Source organism: Euprymna scolopes, chromosome 23 (assembly GCF_053919585.1).
Source record: "Euprymna scolopes isolate OS-2025 chromosome 23, ASM5391958v1, whole genome shotgun sequence".
In the NCBI taxonomy this organism is placed as follows: Eukaryota; Metazoa; Mollusca; class Cephalopoda; order Sepiida; family Sepiolidae; genus Euprymna; species Euprymna scolopes.
In genome coordinates this window covers 526,067-548,731 of record NC_136504.1, presented here as the reverse complement: position 1 = coordinate 548,731, position 22,665 = coordinate 526,067, and the positions used below count along the sequence as shown (strand labels likewise).

Genomic DNA, 22,665 nt, shown 5'->3' with positions numbered 1-22,665 from the left:
TATCTTGAATTTCTCATTTTTGTTCTTTTAACATTAATAAATATTACAAGTGTTTGTTAAATTTTAGTGAAGAATAAATATTTTCATTTGCGTCAAATATATTAATGTAAAAAAAAAAAGAAAAAAAAAAGAAGCTTTCTGTAATAAATGGATCAAGATCTTAACCTTACTAATTACTGAGTGGAAATTTCAAAATAATCAAAATAAAATTGAATTAAAAATGCATTTTAGAATGAAAATCTGTTGTTATAGTTGATTGGATTCAATTGTAAAAATATAGTTTTAATTTGTCAGAAATATTTGAATCTCAGGCATTAAAAAAAACAAAAAAAACCTGAACAATTTCTATTCTTCATTTGTTTACATTAGAGGGAGCGAGATCAGACTTTATGAAAACACAACCAGTAAATTTCGTAAAAGTGAACAAATCACAGTCATAACTTCTTGACCAGAGAAAAAGCACAAGGATAAAAGGAAATAAGGAAATTACAAACTTATTTTGTTTAAAACCACACACAATATATATATATATATATATATATATATATATGATTACTTAATCTAATCACATAAATTAATACACGAAAGTATAAATTTATGCGTAAACTTTAAGTATTTACTTCAACAGTGCTCAATACATAGGTAGAGCTAGGTAGTAATAAGCCTGATGAATCCTAGTGTGGATGAAACGCGGAATATTCTGTGTAGCTTAATTGCCATATATATTTTATAACTTACTATATATGCACAATAATATTACATGAAAGATGAGAAATAAAGGTAATATATAACTTTATTATATCATCAGAACAATAAGGAAAAGTTAAAGGGAAATTTAAATTTCCTTATTGTTCTCATGATATAATAAAGTTATATATAACTAATAACTATAATAAAGTTCTATATAATTATTATTTCTTCTCTTTCATTTGATATTGTTTTTGCTTCCCTTGATAGTGTTGAGTTTTTCTTATCTTGATAAGTTTTGGTTTGTTAAAGATTTACTCTTCGATAACAATTATTTTATACACACACACAAATAAAGTATCAAATATACATAGTTCTATTGAATTTTTAAAATAAAGAATAATTAACATTAAACTTTGTGTGACATAAAAAGATACGAGAATATTAGACTTTATACTTGCTTTTTCTATTCGATTTTTATTCAAGTCAATCTGAACTCTGTCAATTTACTGTATATTGTTCTACTGCTTATATATCTCAAGTATTCTCCATAGTTTCATATCACTAGTTTTGGAGACCATCCCTTGAATACTGAATGGTAGGAGCAAAATGTCTGAATAAGTAATATGTCTACCTCTGCTTATATAAAAAAGGCACTGTGTCTGTGTGTGGGAATTCATTCGCTATGGACTCTGAAATGGCTCAAACCGATTTTCTTGAAATTTCACACAATTCTACTGTATGTGTTTGAGAGAGTTCTTAAATAAGTTTTGTATCAGCATGCATCCGATAAGTATCGAAAAATCGAAAAAATCTGATTAAAGAAGGAACAGTCTGGTTTTGACCAAAGTTAACACTACAAGTACATTTGAGAAGTTTTATCACTGCACAAGCAGAAGGGCCTGGCATATAAAATCAACAGTAGGTTCTTTGATAAGACAAGGGCACATTCAAGATGAATGTGTTAGTTTAGAGCACAATTGAACCATGATATTTGACGTTTGCATTTTAAACTTTAATTCAAGCCATTATATAAAAATAATTTTATAAAATCAACAGTAGGTTCTCTACAGTACGAACGAGACTACAGTATATTGTGGACTAAATCACTGCAGGGAGAGAGGTGGAGCTTCCTCCTGGTTCACCGCAGTGGGTCCCTGACTAGAGTAAGCAATTGATTTGATCGAAAAATGATTTCATTGATTTCAATGACAAAAGTATAAGAAGTGCAGGACATTCGTTGCTTCTCATTCAATCCAGAGTAATGTTGGATTTCCCTGCTAGTATGCATAGTATTTTAAAAAATAATTGTTGAAACAGAAAAAATCACCATTTTCAAACAGATTAAAGGCAAACAAACGTACGTTCTTATATGAATGCATAACTCTGAAAATTAAAATTTTTCCTTTTTAAGAAATTATTTCAAACATTTTTTTACATGTGCATTCAAAAGATTTGTCTAATACCACTTAAGATTATTTGTTCTCAATGCAACATTCTTGATTGAAACATTAATGACATGAATCAATGAAGAAAATTTTTCAGTTGGCATATTTTTCTTTTTAATACTTCTAAACTGTCTCATACATATATATATATATATATATATATATATATATATATATATATAGAGAGAGAGAGAGAGAGAGAGAGAGAGAAAATAAATGACAAAAAAAACTATCTTCCAAAATTATTCCTTTAATTCAGTTGACTTATACAATTCTTGACAGTATCCTGTTTTGTAGTGCAAAATCAATCAATTATTATATCAATCAGTATTGTATAAGTCAACTGAATTAAAGGAATAAATTATAAGATGGTCAACATCATGAATTTTGGAATATAGTTTGTGTCATTTATTCTCAATCTTGTTCTGTAATTACATTGAGTTTCTTAAATAAGGATTGGTATATATAAGAATATATATATATATATATATATATATATATATATATATATATATAAGTGATGTGACAATTCCAATATTTTCCCCCCAATTCTGTTACAATTACAGATTTTGATTCTTTCAAAATGTCTAGCTGTAACTTTTTTTGGAGGGGGATTACCGTAAAAACTGATGCAATATGTGCATATATTTTTGCAAACATAAAAAAAAAATACACTTATGCCAGAATGTATAGATTTTAGTTTTACTGGTAGTTTAAAATCAATAACCAATCATCATTTTATCATTAGTACCAGCAAGGGAAAAATTAAGTTAAAAAAAAAAAACACATTAATGAAATCCTTTCTGGCATTGTAAATTAGACACAAATTTTTCCAATTCTGATACTTTAAAATGTCCTGATTTTTCTGATTCCAGTTAATCGTCCCAACACTTACATATATACATATTTCTTATCATTCCAGATGTTTTTTTATACAGAGTTTGGATAAAAAGAATCCAGTGAATCTTTTAGTGTTTATTTAAGAATTCTCTATAAAATGTAGAGCGATATATTTATTTAGTAAAATTTTTTTATTTATACAATCATTTATGATTGTGCACATGCTTTAACCAAAGTCTCATCAGTTCAAAATATTCAAATAAAAATCATATTTCGAGATGCCATATGATCAGAATTCACTGGCCAACCAAATAATAACAAATGTTCTTATCCCATAATAAAGATTTCTGAAGTTTTGAAATGGAATCGGAATTTTTTGGGTGGACAACAAAATTCTGATCACATGATGTTCTCAGCAGGAATTATGATTTTCTCCAAGTTGGAAATCATTTTAGATTGAATATTATGGCCTGAAAAAGCATGAGAGACTTATTTAAGCTGTTGACATAAGTGTTTTGAATCAAGTGCATTTTGTACTACATTAATATCATTCTTTTCATATAAGAGAGAGCGTATACATATGAAAGAGAGTACGTACTTGAGAGAGAGAGACCACATAATTGAGAGAGAGCATGTACTTGAAAGAAAGAGAGCACTATTTGAGAGAGAGAATAGGTGAGTGGAATAAAGGTTCATAATGGGTTCAGCTATCTTTTTAAAACAATTCATGTGTTATATCCAAAAGGAAAACTTTTCTTTTAAATATCTAAAAAATGTTAAGATTATTTTTCATTATAAAATTAGATTTTCTTCATCTAAATTTATAGTAATCATTATCAATACAGTTCCCTTCTTTGTTAAAATAAAATAAAAAAAAAGTTTTTAAATCAAGCACATAATTTTTACCTGATAAGGAATGCTGAGTTGACAGATTGAAAAAAATGAACCAAAAGCAGATGCTAATTATTTGTTAATCAAGTTTAAATAATTGGGTTCGATTTTGAATCATTGGTGATTGTTGAGTACTTTTTCGATAAGCTCATCCGAAATAAAAATTGAATACATGAATGAATAGAACAAAAGGCAAAAATCATTTAAAAATTTTAAAGTGCAAATTATTGTGTAATATTATGTAGAATTTTAAAAACAAAACAACTTCCATATCAAGTTCAGGCTACAAATCAATATTGAACTTACCTCACTACAAAGATGAAGTAAAATTTTGCATTTTTAATTCAATTTTTCTCAAATTTCATGTCTGATTATGTGAAAATTATATTGTCAAAGAACTTTTCAAACAAAACTTCAAAATATATATAAAAAAAATATTTCATATGAAAAAAAATGTTTTAGTTTAAATGCTAAATATTCCACATTTTTTTAATTTCCACTTTTGTTTAATTGAAAACTGTCAACTAAACAAAAGTATCCCAAAAGAGATTTGTAATTTTGTTTTTGAATTTAAAATTATAAAATCCAAGTTGTCTAAAAATAAAAACTTTCAAGTTAATAAGTCAAAATTAAAATTACATGTAAAACATAGCAGAATAATTGTTAAGATAAAAAAAAAATGGACAAAACATTGGTAATGATAATTGTCTTTTAAAATCCTACAACATTATTTTTATATTTATACACAATATGAGCCCAAAATCCTTGTCTTAAATCAAAAATCATAAAAAGTTATGCAAAGTCCAAAAACAAGTTTTCATACTTTTTGAGGATTTGTTCCATCAGAAACAATTTTTTTTTAATTTAAAAATATCATTTATTATTTTCAAAAAGTTCACTATCAGAATTTCATCATTTTTTAAGGTATCTTTTTGTAGCAACAAATTTTTTCATTTCATTTTAATACACAAATGTAAATATTAATAATGTGTAGCCTGTGATACAGCCTAATGTAAGATACTGACTGTAATTATTGACTAGAGACATTTTAAAATGTGTTGAGATTCATAAATGAAAACAATAATCCTTTAACTGGGTGAGAACTGTTACTCATAAAATTAAAGATAATTAAAATCTGGGAATGTTTTCTTCTGCTTTTTCTGTCAACTGAAAGTATTACATTTTAATTAGAAGAAAAAGTACAACCATTTTGATTGTCAATTATGTCAGGAAACAACACAAAAAAAAGGTTATTAAAACAAGTGAAAAATAGCATTAAAAATGCCTTTAAAAAATATAGATTAGAAACAATTCTATATGGAAGCAGAAAATGGAATTAGCCCAGAGATTTTTGAATACTCTTTATATTAATTAAATGGTGTGACTACTATTTGTGTGTATGTCTGTTTCTCACATTTTTTATTTAATGTTATTTAAATATAAAATAAATAAAAATAAAAATCTTATTTTAAAAAAGTCTAATGACAGAATTAAATCCACTATTTCAGTTTTTTAATAACAATGAATTTTTTTTATGAGCTTTCAAAATTTAAAAAGAATTCAGAAACGTTTAAACTGCTGTATAATCATATTTTACTTAAATTTTTTTTTGTTATCATTTAATTAAAAGATTGAAAATTTTGGAAGTTATTTACATCCAATAAGTTTTTAAATTATAATTTAAAAAATAATAACATTACTTTAACAAAATTATGGTTTTATAAAAAATTGTTACAATTAATTTAATGACTAAATGCTAATGTAACAATTAAATGTAACTTCCAAAATCATATAAAAAAATGGTAAAAAAAAGAAACAAACAGTATAGTCAAAACAACAAAAAACAAAAAAAATAAAACCAAAACTAAACTCCCAGACGACAGCTAATTAAGGCAGAATTAGTAACAAGATCTAAAAATAAGATTGATTAATAAGATATTGGAAAAGATTACAGATGAAATTACACTTGGACCTAAAATGTAAATTTTACTCATTTTCACAAAACTTGCAAAGCTTATTTCTATCCTAAAATAGTCATGGTTGATTTTTTTTTTTTTTTTTTTTTTTTAAATTATTTATTCATTTACTTCCATACTTTTACTATCAGTTATAAGCATAAAAGAAATTTTATTAAAACAGAAAATATCAATCATTTGGAAAATTGTAACACCATGTATGTTTTGTTAAAAAAATGACAATCAGATTTTGTTCAAATGAAATAAAGTAAAAAATACATTTTACTAAATTGATTCTTTCCTTTTTTTTTGTAATTGTTTGAGTAATAATAAAGACTTATTGTGGTCCCTTGCATTAAATAAAATGTCTAGTTTATCTCCTTTTGAGTGATACTCAACAATTAAATTCATCCCAAGTTTGAATTTCTACTTGGAAGCAAAATATTGTAGAATATGTTCATGTGTGTAGGTTCCTACACATGACCAGTTCAGAAAATAAAAACAGAAATTTGTTATTCAAATTATTCATTTTAGTAAAAGAAAAGAAAATTGTGCCTACAAAGTGAAATTTGAAGAAGAAACCATAGACAACACATGCATTTAAGTTGCTGGAAATGTTTTCTTCAATATCAATCCAGTTCTTCCATATTGAAATCTTTTTGTCTCGTTACTCGAGATCTTAGCTTTGAATTTCTTATATTAAAAGCAATAATCCAATATAAGTATGATATGCAATGTGTGCTTGGACTGTGCCTATTCATTGATGTGAAATTGATTCAGTGGTAATATCGTAAATGATCAGTTTAGTTTGGTGTGTTCAAATCAAAGTTGAATTATTGCATTAATTTCACTAATATGAAAGATATGAATTCAGTTTTTCTTTTAGAAATGCATTAAATAGTTATGATAGACTAGATTCTAGAATTTTGTAAGGGCGACTAATGTAGGAGAAAGAAAACTGAAAAAACCTGAGCTATATTATTTTTTTAATTGGGATCCTTTGAGATGAGTAATTTGTATATTTTATTTATTTATTTGAGGACTTATCCTCATCTTCATGGTTGTTGTTGTTCACTACATATCGGCCAACTATTCCTCTGGCCCTCCTCAGATGGTTATTAACCGTGATGGGATAGGAATGCTAAGTCTTTTAACTGTATCCTCAGTAATTACTGCCTTCCATAGTTGTTTTTGGCCAACTAATCCTCTGGCTTACTTTGGGTAGGATTGAAACCACTATCTTCAGACAATGCTCACCTGGAACTGTAGAAATTTAATGCTTCTGTCTGCTGCACCACGGGCCCTGAAGGGCAATCAAGGTTGGATTTTTTGGTTTTATAAATCCAAGTTTTCGTTCTTATCTGGTCACCCGAGGAGGGCCAGAGGAATAGTTGCCCAAAACATAGTGAAACAACAACTATGAAGATTAGGATAATAGTCTACAAATAAATAAAATATACTAAGCTTTTTAATTCATTTGTGTTGTGGCATACATGTGCTTTACTCCTTTGTTATTAGCATGCCTTCTTTTATGATTTTTCGGGGTCAGATGAGGAGCAGCTTCCAATGGATTTTTCTATCATTGATATGGATTTCAATTACTCATGCGATAATTTGGTTTGCAAAATGAAATATGTTTACACACAGAACACACTGAGCCATAAAGTTAAATACAAAATAATTTCTAAAATTTTAAAACTTTTTTTCATTTAAATAAATATATAAAAAAAAAATGATAAAAATTAAAATAAAAATGTTGAAAGAATTTTGTCTATTAGTTGGTTTATAGTTGGGTAGAAGCTTCCATATCTTTGCATACTTGTTGAGAGAAATGTTGTGGGTAAAAGATGAGAGATGGTGGGCAATACCGATCGAATGGATTTTGTGGTTGTTAAATGTTAATTTGAAGAAAATTTATCAAAATTTGGTTATTTTTTAATTTTTATGTTTTAGCTTTTACTTTCCTTCATTTTTGATTCAGACATTTTGACCGTCTTTTCACTCAGTTTTCTTTATTTGGATTTCTGTGAGATTTTCTTGAAACATTTTCTCTGTGTAAAAAAAAAAAAAAAAAAAAAATTACAGAGAAACACAACACTGTATTTTGCGAGCAAATGAACGTCTGTCTAAACAACAGCTTTCATGTTGATAATATGGACACAAGTTTTGAAGATCTCAAAGGATTATTCCTGCAAGAAAGTTTAGAAGGAAAAAATTTGCCAAGTGAAGGGAGAAATTTAGAGATCTTTAGATGTGTTCAATCATATCTAATAGAGACTCTTATGTTTAAAATTGCACTTTTAAAACCACACATCTTATCTGTCGGTCTGTCAAGCTTAAGTCTGAAATAGCGTTTTCAGTGGTCTATCACACATTTTCTTAAGAGGCCCTTTCTATCAGTCAAGTTTAAGTTTGACAAGTGCAGATTGAATGGACACATCTTGGAAATAGATCTCTTGTTTTTAATCCTAAATTGCAATCACTAAGCTATACCCAAAGGTAAACAAGGCTTGCATCATCATTTATGTCTATCATACACAAATACACAACTCATTTGTTTTATAGATACAAGAGTTCAAACTAAATATACAAAAATGAATGATATCTGTACATGTCTCAATAGACATTTGTGTGTGCATTTTGTATTGTATGAAAGACTAACAGAAAATTGTTGGTAGTTGAATGACAGAAAATTTACTTCAAATTTATTAAAACGTCTTAGAATTATCAGTTAAAAGATAAAAAAATAAAAGTCATTACAAGTTTGTGTAATTATGAGCCGAGAGACGAAAGCTTGTCCTTTCTTAGCCAGTCTTTCTTTGATTGTTATGTTTTCTTTTATATTTAGTATTTATAAAAAACATGAAAAAAAATTATTATAATTTTTATATTTTTAAATATTTTTTGTTTCTTTTTTAAACCTTTGTTCCTTTCAATTTCTTCTTTCTCAGTCCCTTCTTTTTTAAAATTATTTTCTTCCAGCAGCATCTTTTCTTTTACATTCTCACCAATGATGATGACGTCATCATCATCATCTGCATCACTTCACTTTATGCCAAGGTTTCAGGTCGAGACCCTTGTGGTCTGGAAAATGACGATAATGACATTTATCTGCAAACTGACAGCCGGTTGTTCGCCAAAAGTAGCATTCGTTACCATTTACAGGTCCTGACTGTTTTGGTAAACTGCTTCGAACCCTACAAGCACAATAGACATAAAAAGATAAAAGTAAAAAAAAAAAAAATTTTTAATTTTCAATTAAAAAAAATTGCTGGTAATAACTGCTCAAATGAAAAAAAAAAAAAAAATTTCGTTTTGCTTTTTAGATAAAAGAAAAAACAAATAAAACTACATTGCAAATGCAATCAGCATTTTTCCAATTCTCATATTGTGAGTTTGGTAATATTTTAACGATTTCTTTAAATATCTTTCAGACATCATACAGAATTTAATAGTTTCAGATTTGCACTGAATGTGTTCTTTAACTGTTATTCAATTAAAAACTACATCATGATTTTTTTTTGTTATGATTTAAATATTTTTTTATTTGTTATAATTATTGTTTAAATTTCTTTTATTTGTTATAATTATGATTTAAATTTTTTTCATTAGTCATAATTATGATTTCATCTTTTTCATTTGTTATGATTGTGGTTTAAATTTTTTTAATTTGTTATGATTGTGGTTTAAATTCTATCATTTGTTATGATTGTGGTTTAAATTTTTTAATTTGTTATGATTGGTGTAATTTTTTTAATTTGTTATGATTGGTGTAATTTTTAAAATTTTTTATGATTGTGGTGTAATTTTTTCATTTTTTATGATTGTGGTGTAATTTTTTCATTTGTTATGATTGTGGTGTAATTTTTTAATTTGTTATGATTGTGGTGTAATTTTTTTAATTTGTTATGATTATGGTTTAATTTTTTCATTTGTTATGATTGTGGTGTAATTTTTTTTAATTTGTTATGATTATGGTTTAATTTTTTTCATTTGTTATGATTGTGGTGTAATTTTTTCATTTGTTATGATTGTGGTGTAATTTTTTTCATTTGTTATGATTATTGTGTCATTTTTTCATTTGTTATGATTATGGTTTAATTTTTTTCATTTGTTATGATTATGGTGTAATTTTTTCATTTGCTATGATTATGGTTTAATTTTTTTCATTTGTTATGATTATGGTTTAATTTTTTTCATTTGTTATGATTATGGTTTAATTTTTTCATTTGTTATGGTTATGGTTTAATTTTTTCATTTGTTATGATTGTGGTTTAATTTTTTCATTTGTTATGATTGTGGTTTAATTTTTTTAATTTGTTATGATTATGGTGTAATTTTTTTCATTTGTTATGATTGTGGTTTAATTTTTTTCATTTGTTATGATTATGGTTTAATTTTTTCATTTGTTATGGTTATGGTTTAATTTTTTCATTTGTTATGATTGTGGTTTAATTTTTTCATTTGTTATGATTGTGGTTTAATTTTTTTAATTTGTTATGATTATGGTGTAATTTTTTTCATTTGTTATGATTGTGGTTTATATGTGTTTTTGAACTGTTCATAACTTTTGATGAGTTAAATTTATCTGCTACATTTTCGCTTTCTCTCATATATTCTGATAGAATGGCACAACAAAAAATTATGTATTTTTTTATGTCTTATTGGGAAACGCTTATTTAAATCTATATTGAGGAATGGGGATATAAATACTAAATATAAAAATCTGTTTCATTTGGCACATATTGATCCATGTTATTAGGAAAAAAAAATTTATTTGCGATCAAGTTCTTTGATTTTCATATTTGGTTGTGCTCAGTATTAAAACAAAAAGAAAACATAACAGTTGGAGGAATTTTCACTCAAATTCAAATCGACTCCCACTGCTATCTGCGTATATCGGGAAGGCATTTTGTTAAATATTTTTGCAGCATTATTCTTATTGCTTTTTTCAATCTTGATATTTTAAGTTAAACACTTTATATTTTCGTGAGACACGTTCTCATTGGATAATCCATATATTTTGAAATATGATTGACCAATCACTGCATTTTGCATACTATGTATGAGCCACCTGACATCAATGGCATATGTAAACATCTCCACTGGGCGATCTGTAAAAAGTTGAATATCGAATGCAGCAGCAAGTCCTGGGAACATGTTTACCAGAAAGAACAGTTGGAAATAAGTCATACACTATCCACTATGACTATCCAATTCCTACAGCTATATACCTAGAAAAGGAGCCATAAAACCTGACATAGTGATATGGGACAAGGAGAAAGAAGCAACCTTAGTTGAAGTTAGTATCCCCAATGATACTGGGTTAAACAGAGCTGAAAAGGAAAAGATAACAAAATACCAAAGTCTTATGTATGACATGAAAAGAAACTGGAATCTTAAGATCTCTATCATTCCAGTTGTTATAGAAGCAGCTTGATTCATGAAAAAGAATTCAAAAAACTACCTGGCAAATATACCCGGTGAACAAAGTGTAAGAAAGATTTTAAAATTTGTTTAAACAAATTGATAAAAACTTGTGTCATTATTTTTCTTTTTTAACTTATTAGTACAATTTCCAGTGCATTTTTTTTTAAATTATGTTTTTAAATAACCCTGAAAGTTCATATTAAATTGTTTTATGTTTTAAAAAGGCAACTCAACTGGCAAAACAAATAAAAGTTAAATGAAAAAGGAGGGGGGGTGAGATGACGTGAAAAAATAAAATTAATATTACTTCAATGGTTTCCTAGTTTAATGGAGGAAATTCTGGATTTGTTGTTAATGTTAGAATTACTTCCAAACAACCTATTTTATACAAAAATCAGAATTTGTTATTTTCTTGAATAAAAACAAATATTAGATCACATTGATTATTTACTAATATGAAAACACTGAAATTAAATATGCAAACCCATTTTCTCTACAAAATTACATTACATTAGTGGCAGATAATTAGATACTTTCAACTTAGCACACACATACACATAAAATGTTTCTTGGCTAAACTAATGAATTTCTTCACATTTGACAAACAAACAAATAAAAAGAAAGCCTTATGGAAAATTTAAAAGCAGGTGATATAATAGGTGTAATTATATTGTGAGCTGTCCTCCGCTCTTTGCTACAAAATGAGAGAAAAAAAAAATGAAACTATAGAGATCTGTTTTTATGTATTATTGTATCCATGGTCTTTTGGCTAGTTTAGCAAAGTGTAGGTTCTGATACTACATGTCATCTTTCTGTGCTTACTTAGTGTAGGAGAAATGCTTCTAGACTGAGGCGATTTTAATTTTTGTCCCAATCCAGAGAGCTACGTTTTAGAAAGCAGGGTTTTTTTTTCTACATAAAAACAACAACAAAAAAAAACAAAACAAAATAACCTTGTATGTAACTGATTTTATAGAAAGGCAAGTAAAGAGGGGCAGAAATGCCATGTTGAATTCCAATGTTTTCCTTTATGGTAAATTATTGGTAATAATCAACATCAGCAAATAAGTATTATTTTTAATCATAAAAACACAAATTAAGATTTTAGTAGAAAATAAATTTGTATTTATTTTTTTTAATCATTAGGAGTCAATTCTTGTCCATTTTTGAATAAAATTTGTTTGAAATATTTATTTGAAAGATGGTAACAAAAAAGATTAAAGATAAAATAATTTCCCAATAATCTGATGTTCCATTTACAAATATTCAATAAAATTAATTTTATGACAAGAAAAAATAATTTAACAATGAAATCAAAATTGATAATCAACTCAATTTCACATGTTTAAAAAAAGTCAACATTTTTTACCACCTTGCAAGGAGGTTAGACACAAGATTAGATGTGATTTTGAGAAGACACTGCATTAGAATAAGTGCATTCTGGAAGCATTCCCGAGTAGGGAAACTTCAGACAATGAGCAATAACTTAACCCCTCCTTGGAGAAAAAGTAAAGCCTGTGAGAGTGGACCTCCTAGTACTGAACAGACCTGCATAACATAAAAAACTGATTGAATATGGAAGTTCAACATAAAAATACAATAATTAAATTGTACTTAATATTACCAACATTTTCTGTGGCAGTACCTTCAAAAGTAGATTGAATATTTAGCTGTTTTCGAAAACTCACCCCCAAGTGCAAAACTGTCCCCACCCCTTCCCTTATAAACTAAAATGTTACATGTCCTCGTGGGAAACCAGGTCGATATTACATAATATTAACAGTAAATAAAAAAAATCAAACAAAAAAATTTTTTTTTTTTAAATCAACCTAATCTAGAATTAAAAAGTTGGGAAAAGAATTTTGTTTCATAACAGAACAACAAAAGGTGTAAACATTAAATTTGAAATGGCAAAAAATTAGTAAAACTAAAGATGAGAAAAATTGTTAGTAAAACAAAAAGATGAAAAATGTTCAACAAGCAGTAACAGCGAAATACCCAAATATTTCTTAATTAAAAAGAAGGAAACTTTGGTTTCGAATTATTATAAAACATCATTTTTTTAAATATATTTAAATGAAAAAAAAAAAAAAAAAAATAAATCCATAGGATTAGAATTTATTAACTCAAACTTTACAACTTTATCTGTTTCAGTAAAGTTATCGTGAAATGCAAGAATTCTTGCACTTTTTGACTGTGAATAATGGAATTGTTTTTTTTTTTTTTTTTTTTTTATCAAACACTGATTTATGATGTTAAAAAATTGTTTTAATAAAAATAAAATAAAATTTGTAAAAAAATAGCTACTCAAAACAGACACCATTAAATTATTTCTTTATAAAACTGATTAGTTTTCATTAAAAAAATTCTAACAAGCATGAGTAAAATGAAGATCTTTGATTATTTAAAAAAAAAATTACACATAAAATTAAAATTTGTTTACTTACTACTTTATTTTGACCATAAATTTACTTATCAAGTACATTTTAAAAAATAAAGACGTTCTAACATTTTAATATATATATATATTGTAAGAATTAAAATCCTTAAAATAGTCTCTTTCTTATCATAAAAATATTACTGTTAAATTTGTAATAATTAGATGTGTATTAAAAATAATTCAATATTTTATTATTTCTAGCTGTTTTCACTTTCTTTGAGCTTGTGTAATGTTATTTCTATGTTTTGTTCTTTTCCTACCTAAAATTATCTGTAGCAGGTTAGCATTTGTTGGTTAGATTTTCCATGAAAATTTAAGCAGTTTTCATCATTGCTGTTTATTGTATGATCTTAATCTGCCCTTCGTTTCCAATTTCTCCTAGTTTTTTTCTTCTACTCTTTTGTGACTGTTTCTAGTGCTCCTATAATTATTGCTACTACTGAGACCTGTGGAAATTCCACAGTGGCATCTTTCATATGTTATATATTGCTGCTGGGCATTCTGTAGACATTCAGCGTGAATGGAAACCTGCTGTATTATTGTAGCCCTTTTGTAAGAACTGTAAAAGTATTTATCTAAGCAATTTGATTAAAGTAGTGTCAGAATATATCTTGTTATTACGGTTTATCTCCAATATCCTTATAGGAGTCTGTGACATATTCTCAACTGTATAGATGGCCAATGTGAATGGAAACCCCACAATATCATTATACCATTATTAGACAGAACAGATACTACTCTGGGATCCTAGCCAGAAGATTAAGAAGGTATATTCTAGTTTCATGTAAGACCCAAAAGCGACATTTTTTTATTTTTATTAAAATATATATATTTTTTACATTGTGTCTTCAGTCATTGGGAGATCCTATTTATTAAACAAGAGGATAGAAGATGATAACATACCACAAACATTAAATTAGTGTCTATATACTAATTTAATGTTGTTGTTTAATAAATAAGATCTCCTGATCCAATAATTTATAATATGGAAACCGTGACACACATATGTTAAAAAGTAACTACGGTATTAATACATAGATTATAGTGATTTTTTTCACATCCATATTCCTTCCAATTTTCTGGCAAGTTCCATAAATTTGCTTTTTTTTTTTTGTTTCCCCTTATCTTTACTTTGTGATTGCTGAGACGGCAAAACTTATGATTTTTCTGTCTTGTTGACTTGCTTGGATAAGTTTGTAAGTGTCTACATGTCCAAAAGCATTTTGTGATTTTTATTTTCAACTTCTTTCCAACCTACAGTATGGATTTAAGTAAGCTCGTTCTATTGCAGATACCCTAACTGTAATCTTTGAATGTATATACTATGCATTAGATAAGGCAGAAGAGGCTAGGGCAATAGTCCTAGATATCTCTAAGGTCTTTGACATGACCTGGGAATAAATAATACTGTATAGTATTACTTAATGTAATCAAATCCTTCTTAGACGAGAAAAATCCAGGTTATCATTGATGGTCTTATGTCAAAACACAATATAAAGGCACTGTGCCTTGTTTGAGATGAATTGCAGTAAAAAAAAAAAAAAAAAAAATTGTTGGAAATGAGTAATTCAGTGATATTAACTATTGAGCAAAACATTTTCTTTCTGAAATTTTGAGATGAGGATGGATCATTCAAACTATTATTCTCATGTTTCGGTTGATATAATCTCTGAGCTTCAGGTGCATCTTGTAAAACTGGAATCTGTATGGAATTTTGATTTATGGCTCAATGGATAAAAGCATTTAGTATCAATCAATTCCAAGTGAGTAATTTTGGATGCTTGAGATTGAATCCTCAACATAAAGAATAAAATTAAAACAAAAAAAACTTGATCTTTTACTTGATCATAGCTGAGGAAATGAGGACAATCAACCCCCATGAATTAAGTAAAGGGTTCAGTTTGAAGTTACATACAGGTTCCGGAATTTGAAAATGTATACCTGAAGAAGGTCTGAAGTAGTATCAGCCGAAACGTGAAAACAGTAACACAAATAATGAAAAAATTTTTATGTAGATTACACATCTGAATTACACAAAAACTCAAATACATTTCTCAGATTTGACTGAGTTTTTTTATGACTCAAAATTTAATGAAATTTTGAATTGATAAAAAAAAAAAAATACTTAAAGGATTTTATAAATACATTTTTTTCTTTACAAGGGAGTCACCACTTATCAAGGCCACTTGAGGATTAGAGTTAATGCACGCAAGGTGGTAGTGTAGTAATTGTTTAATTTTCTTTTTTTTTAATGGTGTAAATTGGGTAGAATTTGATTATTTATGGGGATGGCTCAACAATAACTTGTTTACATTGGATTTGAAGTCTACCATGTTGTATTCAACTGAGAAGCAGGACAGCGGAACAATGTTCCAAAGGCAGGCAATTCTGGGAAAGAAGCTTTGTTCATGGAATCTATGTTTAGATTTAGTTAGGCACAAATAGAGAGTGTATCATATATAGTGGTTGTAGCTAGTCAAGTGTTTTTTTGTGAAAGTTTGGCAGGGGGATACCATAGATTGGAGTTCAGTCGAGCACTTGCCATGAAAATAGCAATAGAGCAGAAACAGGTTCGTGACGTCTCTTCTGTGAGAAAGAGGTTGCAGGGAAGAGAAAAGGGCATCACCTAGGTTTCAAAGGCGGTTTTGAACTACCAAGGCAAGATAGGACGCTCCAAGCAGCTCCTGTCCAGATGTGACAAGAGTATTCTATTTTAGGGCAAACCTGGCTCTTATACAGATATGAGAAAAATAAATTTAGCCCCCCCCCCACCTTCCATTTTGTTCCAACTTTAAAAATAAAAAAAGAAAAACGATTATCACTCGTTTTTCTCTTAAACTTATGAAGTGATACTTTTATGCCAAATTATTTTTAGCAATTTTGTTATTTAGAGGTTTCCAGAAAGAAGCATAAGTAACAAACACATTTTAGAGTAAAAATAAGAAAACAGTTAAGAAACAATTGGGATTTGGCTTTTAATGATGATAATGTAGAATTAGCAAAAGAAAAAGAAAAAAAGACAAAAAAATGATAATTTTTTTATGAATGAATTCACATACCTTGCTGTTTCTCCACTGAGAACTGAAATGCATTATACCAAATTGATAGAGTAGGCGTTTGAGTTTGTTTTTTAATAAACAATTTTTTTAAATTAAAAAAAAAAAATAAGCTTAAACGTGATCCATTTTCTCCTTAAAATTAAAAAAAAACACAAACATCAAATCAAAACGGTTTCTTTATAACCTAACTACATTTAAAGAATCAAATTAAGAGGGTTCACATGAAAGGAGACAATTCTAAATAAGTGAACAGTTTACCCCCCCTCTTTTTACTTCGGAGTCACCCCTTGTCAAGGCCCGAGACCATTCGAGGATAAGGGTTAATGAATGTAAGGTGGTAGTATAGTAATCATCAATGGTGTAAATTTAGGTAGAATTTGATTATTTATGAGGACGGTTCAACAAAAACTTGTTTAATCTCTATAATAAAATGGAAACCATTATTCCTCTCCAGAAAAAAAAAAAAGAAAAAAGAAAAAGAGTTATAGCTTTGCAAATGCTACATACAAATTCAAAACGGTCAGACTACTAGTCACTATCTGTTGTCGGTTTTTCACAACTTATCAGTTATCAAACAATTCCTTGGAACGTCACATCCAAAATTAATACATAATGATGGTAGCACGATTTCCACTCGCTAATTACATTGAGAGCATTGCCAGGATTGCTGTGAGGAAGGTAGGCTCTCTCTACCGTGCTAGAAAGCTACTCACGCCCGAAAGTATCCTGTATCTCTATAAGGCCACCATTCGCCCATGTATGAAGTATTGTTGCCATATTTGGGCTGATGCATCTACTACTAGTCTCTCGCTCTTAGACAAGGTTCAAAAGAGAGTCTCCAACTTCATAGGTCTTGAACTGTCATCTAAGCTTCAGCTTCTGTCCCACTGACGAAATGTTGCATCCCTCTGCCTGTTCTACAAGTATTTTAATGGTGAATGCTCTGACGAAATGTGAGCACTTGTGCCCCCACGACATAAATACCCTCGACAAACCCAACAAGCAGCTAAATCCCACCCCTACACACAGATCCTTAGATGTAAGAGAGCTTTCTACTCCAGTAGTTTCTTCCCCACAACCGCTAGACTTTGGAATTCCATTCCAGGTCCCTGCTTCGCCAACTGTACTGACATGCAGAAGGTTAAGTGTAACGTGAACCGACATCTTGCTACCCAACTCCCTACATAGTATCTCAGTAGCTTATGTCCTGATAGTAGCCCCTTACACCAAAGTGGCAATGTGCCTTGTTTGGGGTGAAAATGTAAAAAAATAAAAAAAATAAAAAAATAAAAAGTATTTTCATTCTCATCTTCAACATAACAGGGAAATCCTCTACATAAGAAACAACTTTTAAGAAGACACCATCTGCGCTTATTTTTTCTCCCCATACCATACATTTACTGTTAGTTCTTTCTTCAATAAGACTTGAAATAATCCGGTTAGTTCTGATTGCCTGTTAACATACGCTAACTCAAAATTAAGAAATAACATTACATGATTTTTGAATGGTTATAAAGCTCTTTCAAGCACATCACATCATCCAGCAACAGAAATTGGGTTAGTGTGAACCTGGCAGAACTGCCTTTTTCCGGAATATCTACATTTCCTCTAGACTTTGTTTACATTTTTTATTTATGCATACTCAACAGAACTATCTAAATTACGTTCAGCAGCACTCATGACACACCATTCGTACTTTCCTGAACACAGAATACTATTTACTATTAAAACAAAACATGTTCAATGCGCCGAAATTGGGGTTTTCATAAAAAAACAAACCGTTCAGTAATTTGAAAAATATAGGATTTTTAACAAAATAATCCTGTGATATACAGCAGGATTTTTTAATGCATTTTAAAAAATAATTCCAGTAATATTTATTTATTTGTGGACTGTTATCCTCATCTTTGTAGTAGTTGTTTCATGACGTTTTGGCCAACTATTTCTCTGGCCTTTTTCAGGTGGTTAACCTTGATTGCCCTTTGGGGTCCGTGGCACAGTGTTTAGAGGCATTGAATCTTTACAATTCCAGGTGAGCATTGTCTGAAGATAGCAGTTTCAATCCTACCCAAAGCAGGTTAGAGAATTAGTTGGCCAAAACATGGTGAGAAAACATGGAAGGCAGTAATTACTGAGGATACAGTTAAGAGACTGAGTATTCCATTCCTATCACAGTTAACCACCTGATGAAGGCCAGAAAAATAGTTGGCTGAAACGTTGTGAAACAACAACTATGAAGATGAGGACAACAGTTTGCAAATAAATATACAAATTACTCATCTCACAGGATTCCAATAATGAAATAATTCCAGTAATTTTGAGATTTTTTTCAGCTGCTTCCTTTACTTTTGTTTTTTGGCAATTAGTGTTCCTTTTTTACATAGTTGCATATTTCTTCCCAAAGGTTTTCACCAATGCTTAAACTACCTTCTTTCCCTTACAATTACTTACATGCTTTGTTCAATACTAATTACAATATCGTCACATTTTACAGTTTCTTCTTTCAGTATTGTTATAACAGTTTGCAGTGCCTGCGTATCTATGTTACAGCACTACAGTCTTTAACAGTATTTTCTGATTTTGAATGGCTTCCCATGAGAGCACAGTTAGGCACAATTTCATTTTTGATGTGAGCAAAATTTTTAGACAATAAGTAAATAAACTGTAAATGTTTTCCTGATTACAAAATATTTCATGACAAAAAAATGAAACTTACGATTTTCCATTTGCAAAGTCAACTAAATACGAATATGGATTAATTGTGTTTTGCATATTTTGTTTCATGCTAATTCGCTTATATATTTTAAAATGAAAGATGATGTTCAGATTGATAAACGAACTACGAGGGGCGTGCAATAAGTAATGCCCCTGACCCACTTCCCATAGCAGTAGAGTAACGAAACTTGGCACAGTTATTAGTCTTTCTCTACATAGGAACCACCCAGAGTTATACATTTCTCCTATCGTTTGATGCAGCTCTGGAGACCGTTTTTGTAGAACACCCCAGGTTGGTCCTCCAACCACGACATGACTTCAGAACTCAAGGCTGCATCATCTGGAAAACGCTTTCCTTTCAAAAACAACTCCATGGCTGGGAAGAGGTGAAAGTCAGAGGGTGCAAGGTCAGGAGAGTAGGGAGGATGGAGTAGTATTTCATAACCACAGGCCCGTGCTTCTAATCTGGCGACATGCGAGTTGTGGACCAGAGCATTATCCTGCAAGAGTTGGTACCTTTGCTGATCCTGCCCCGCCTCTTGATTTTGATAGCTTCCCTTAATTTCCTCAAAAGTGAAACATAATTGGTACCCTTTACCAGGAAATCTGTCATCACTACTCCGTCCTGGTCCCAGAAGACAGTGAGCATGACCTTGCCAGTGGAGGGCTGCACCTTTGCTTTCTTTGGAGGTGGTGAATCCAAGTGCTTCCACTGCATTGACTGGGCTTTGGTCTCTGGATCATAGTGATGGACCCAGGTTTCATCCTGTGTAATCAGTCTTTTGAAAAAATTTGACTCATCTTCTTGGCACATCTCCAAATTCATCCTTGAGCACTCAACGCGTTCTCGCTTCTGGAATGGTGTGAGCAACCTGGGAATCCATCTGGCAGACATTTTATGCATATGGCTATGAATGATAGTTTCCACAGACCCTGTACTAATCTTGACATCTTGGGCTATTTGGCGAATAGTAATGCACCGATCTTCCAAATTGGCAGCCTCAACTTGGCAGAAGGAGGCGACCAGGTCTGGGAGCTGTTTCTACAGTCTTCCAGCCATGTTTGAATTCACGATGCCAGCGTTTTACAAGGTCATATGATGGGGCATTATCACCATAAGTTTCTTTCATTTCATTAAAAAGTCTCCTGTGGTGTGCGTCCTTTCAAATACAAAAACCGGATCACTGCTCGACATTCAACAGGCTCCATTTCACACCTGACTCAGTTCAAATACCTGTAAAACAGAAACCACAATTAGTTCAGAGCTATAATTTGCCACATAACCCGTAGAGATATAAATTATTGCACATGCAAAATTTCAGCTAGATCAGACAACTGAAAGTGGTCAGGGGCGTTACTTATTGCACGCCACTCGTATTCCTACATTAAAATTGAGATTCCTCATTTTTATTTTTACTCAGACAGCTATATATTTTTACTAAAATAAAAATAAAATAGTTATATTTGTTTCCAAAGGTGCTTCTATGGAAAACGGACATGGATTTTTAGGACTATTCAGTATTTTCACCTAGCAATTTAATTAAAAGATATTGCATCATCATTATTATTATTATGAATATTAGTATTATTATTATTATACCGTATGAAGATACATTTAATTTGAACATCATATCTAAAAGAAACAGCAAGGTCTGTATTCCTTACAACAGCAGAAGCAGTCTAAAAACACCAGTGATCACCTTAACAGAGCAATGACCACCATGAATGATAGTGCCCAACATTTGAAGACATGCAATTTTCCTGCCAGTGTTCACTCTTATGAAGAAGTGACAAGAAGTCAATTTCATTTCAGAACAGTCCAATGCAGCCTAACATTGGTCATGATGAATATTTGCAGAGAAAGCCGGTGCCAGACAGTAAATGCAAATAACTGCCTCAATTTAATTTCAGAGCAGTCCAATAGAGGCAGATACTGGTCATGGACACCAGTGACTGAAAGGGTACACCAGAATCGGACAGTGACAGCTATAAGGGCAGCAAAGATTTACCAGTAAATGCCAGTAAGTGCTCGTAATTACAAGTAACTCCCTCAATACAGCACTACAAGCGACCATCAGTCACATTGATATCCACTGACAGCCAGTAGATGTCAATGTTCGACACTTGAAGACATGATTTCAGTTAGGAATATTCCAATGGAGGCTGACACTGATCATGGCCGCCAGTGAGTTCCAGTTGCAAAAGCAGCCAGTGCCCAACAGTAACAGGGCTTTACATTGCGAATGAAACAGTCGTATTTGCAAGTGATTTTTCCGAGTGGTGACTAGAAATAATAAAACACTTATCTTATGATTGTTTTTTTTTCATTGACATTCTTCCAAAGTTCATTTCTGAGTGAAAAATGTTTGTTCAACCATTATTTTTTTTAATGAAACGAGCCAAGTTAAATTATTTTACAATGAAAGTTTAAGAGAACAATATACTCATCTTTTTTTTTTTTAACAAAGGCGGTTTAAAAAAAACGTCTGAAGAAATTTGAATGTTTATATTTTCAATTCTCAACATAAAATTGGGTGCATATTTAGAATTACACTATTTAAAAAAAATAAATACAGAAAAATCTTTATAAGGTATGTACTTTTAAAAAATTTTTTTACATACGCATAACCATTTATCAAGGCCCAGAGACCGCTCGAGGATAAGGGTTAAGAGTGTACAGTAATCAATTGGACAATATAGTAATCATTAGTAATGGAAATTCGGTAAATTTGTTAACTTAAGTAGAACGGCTCATCAGGAACTTGTTTACGTTGGACTTGAAGGCAACCATATTGTAGTCAGCTGGAAAGCAGGAAAACGGAAGACAATTCCACAGTAGGGCAGGTGAGATGAAGTTTTTTATCTAATGAAAATGTTTGTTACAAATGGAAGTTTTAAAAATGGTGTCTACATTTGCTGGAAATATATTTCTTCATATCTATTAGTTTACATCATGACTACATTTTATAAAATAAGAATGGAATCAAATGTTGTCTACTAGACTGAAAATAGAGCACCTGTTTGGTTAGTCCAGAAAAAGGAGTAAAAAGTTACTGGAAATATGATTTCTTTCAATTTTTTTTTAGTGTATAGCTATTATTGAAAATAGCTTATTTCCTTTCAATTAAAAATTATTTTTTTAATTATATCAAAACAATTATTTAAAAAGCAATATTTTTTATTGTTCATGGAAGACAAAA

The 22,665-nt window shown here is 29.7% G+C and overlaps 1 protein-coding gene across 6 annotated transcripts in view; it reads right to left on the bottom strand.

Annotated features, from left to right (window-relative positions):
* Window positions 1-7,725: 7,725 nt before the first annotated feature.
* The window catches only part of LOC145245715 (uncharacterized), a 341,671-nt gene continuing 326,731 nt past the window's right edge, over window positions 7,726-22,665 (bottom strand). For 4 of the 6 annotated variants that reach the window (XM_080107247.1, XM_080107252.1, XM_080107251.1 and 1 more), the window contains one exon: window positions 8,490-9,018. In XM_080107247.1, coding sequence (XP_079963373.1) covers window positions 8,862-9,018 — 157 coding nt within the window. In that variant the 3' untranslated portion in view covers window positions 8,490-8,861. Of the gene's footprint in view, window positions 7,873-8,489; window positions 9,019-16,750; window positions 16,773-22,665 lie in introns of those variants that run through there. The other 2 variants (XM_080107250.1, XM_080107249.1) reach the window with 2 other exon arrangements.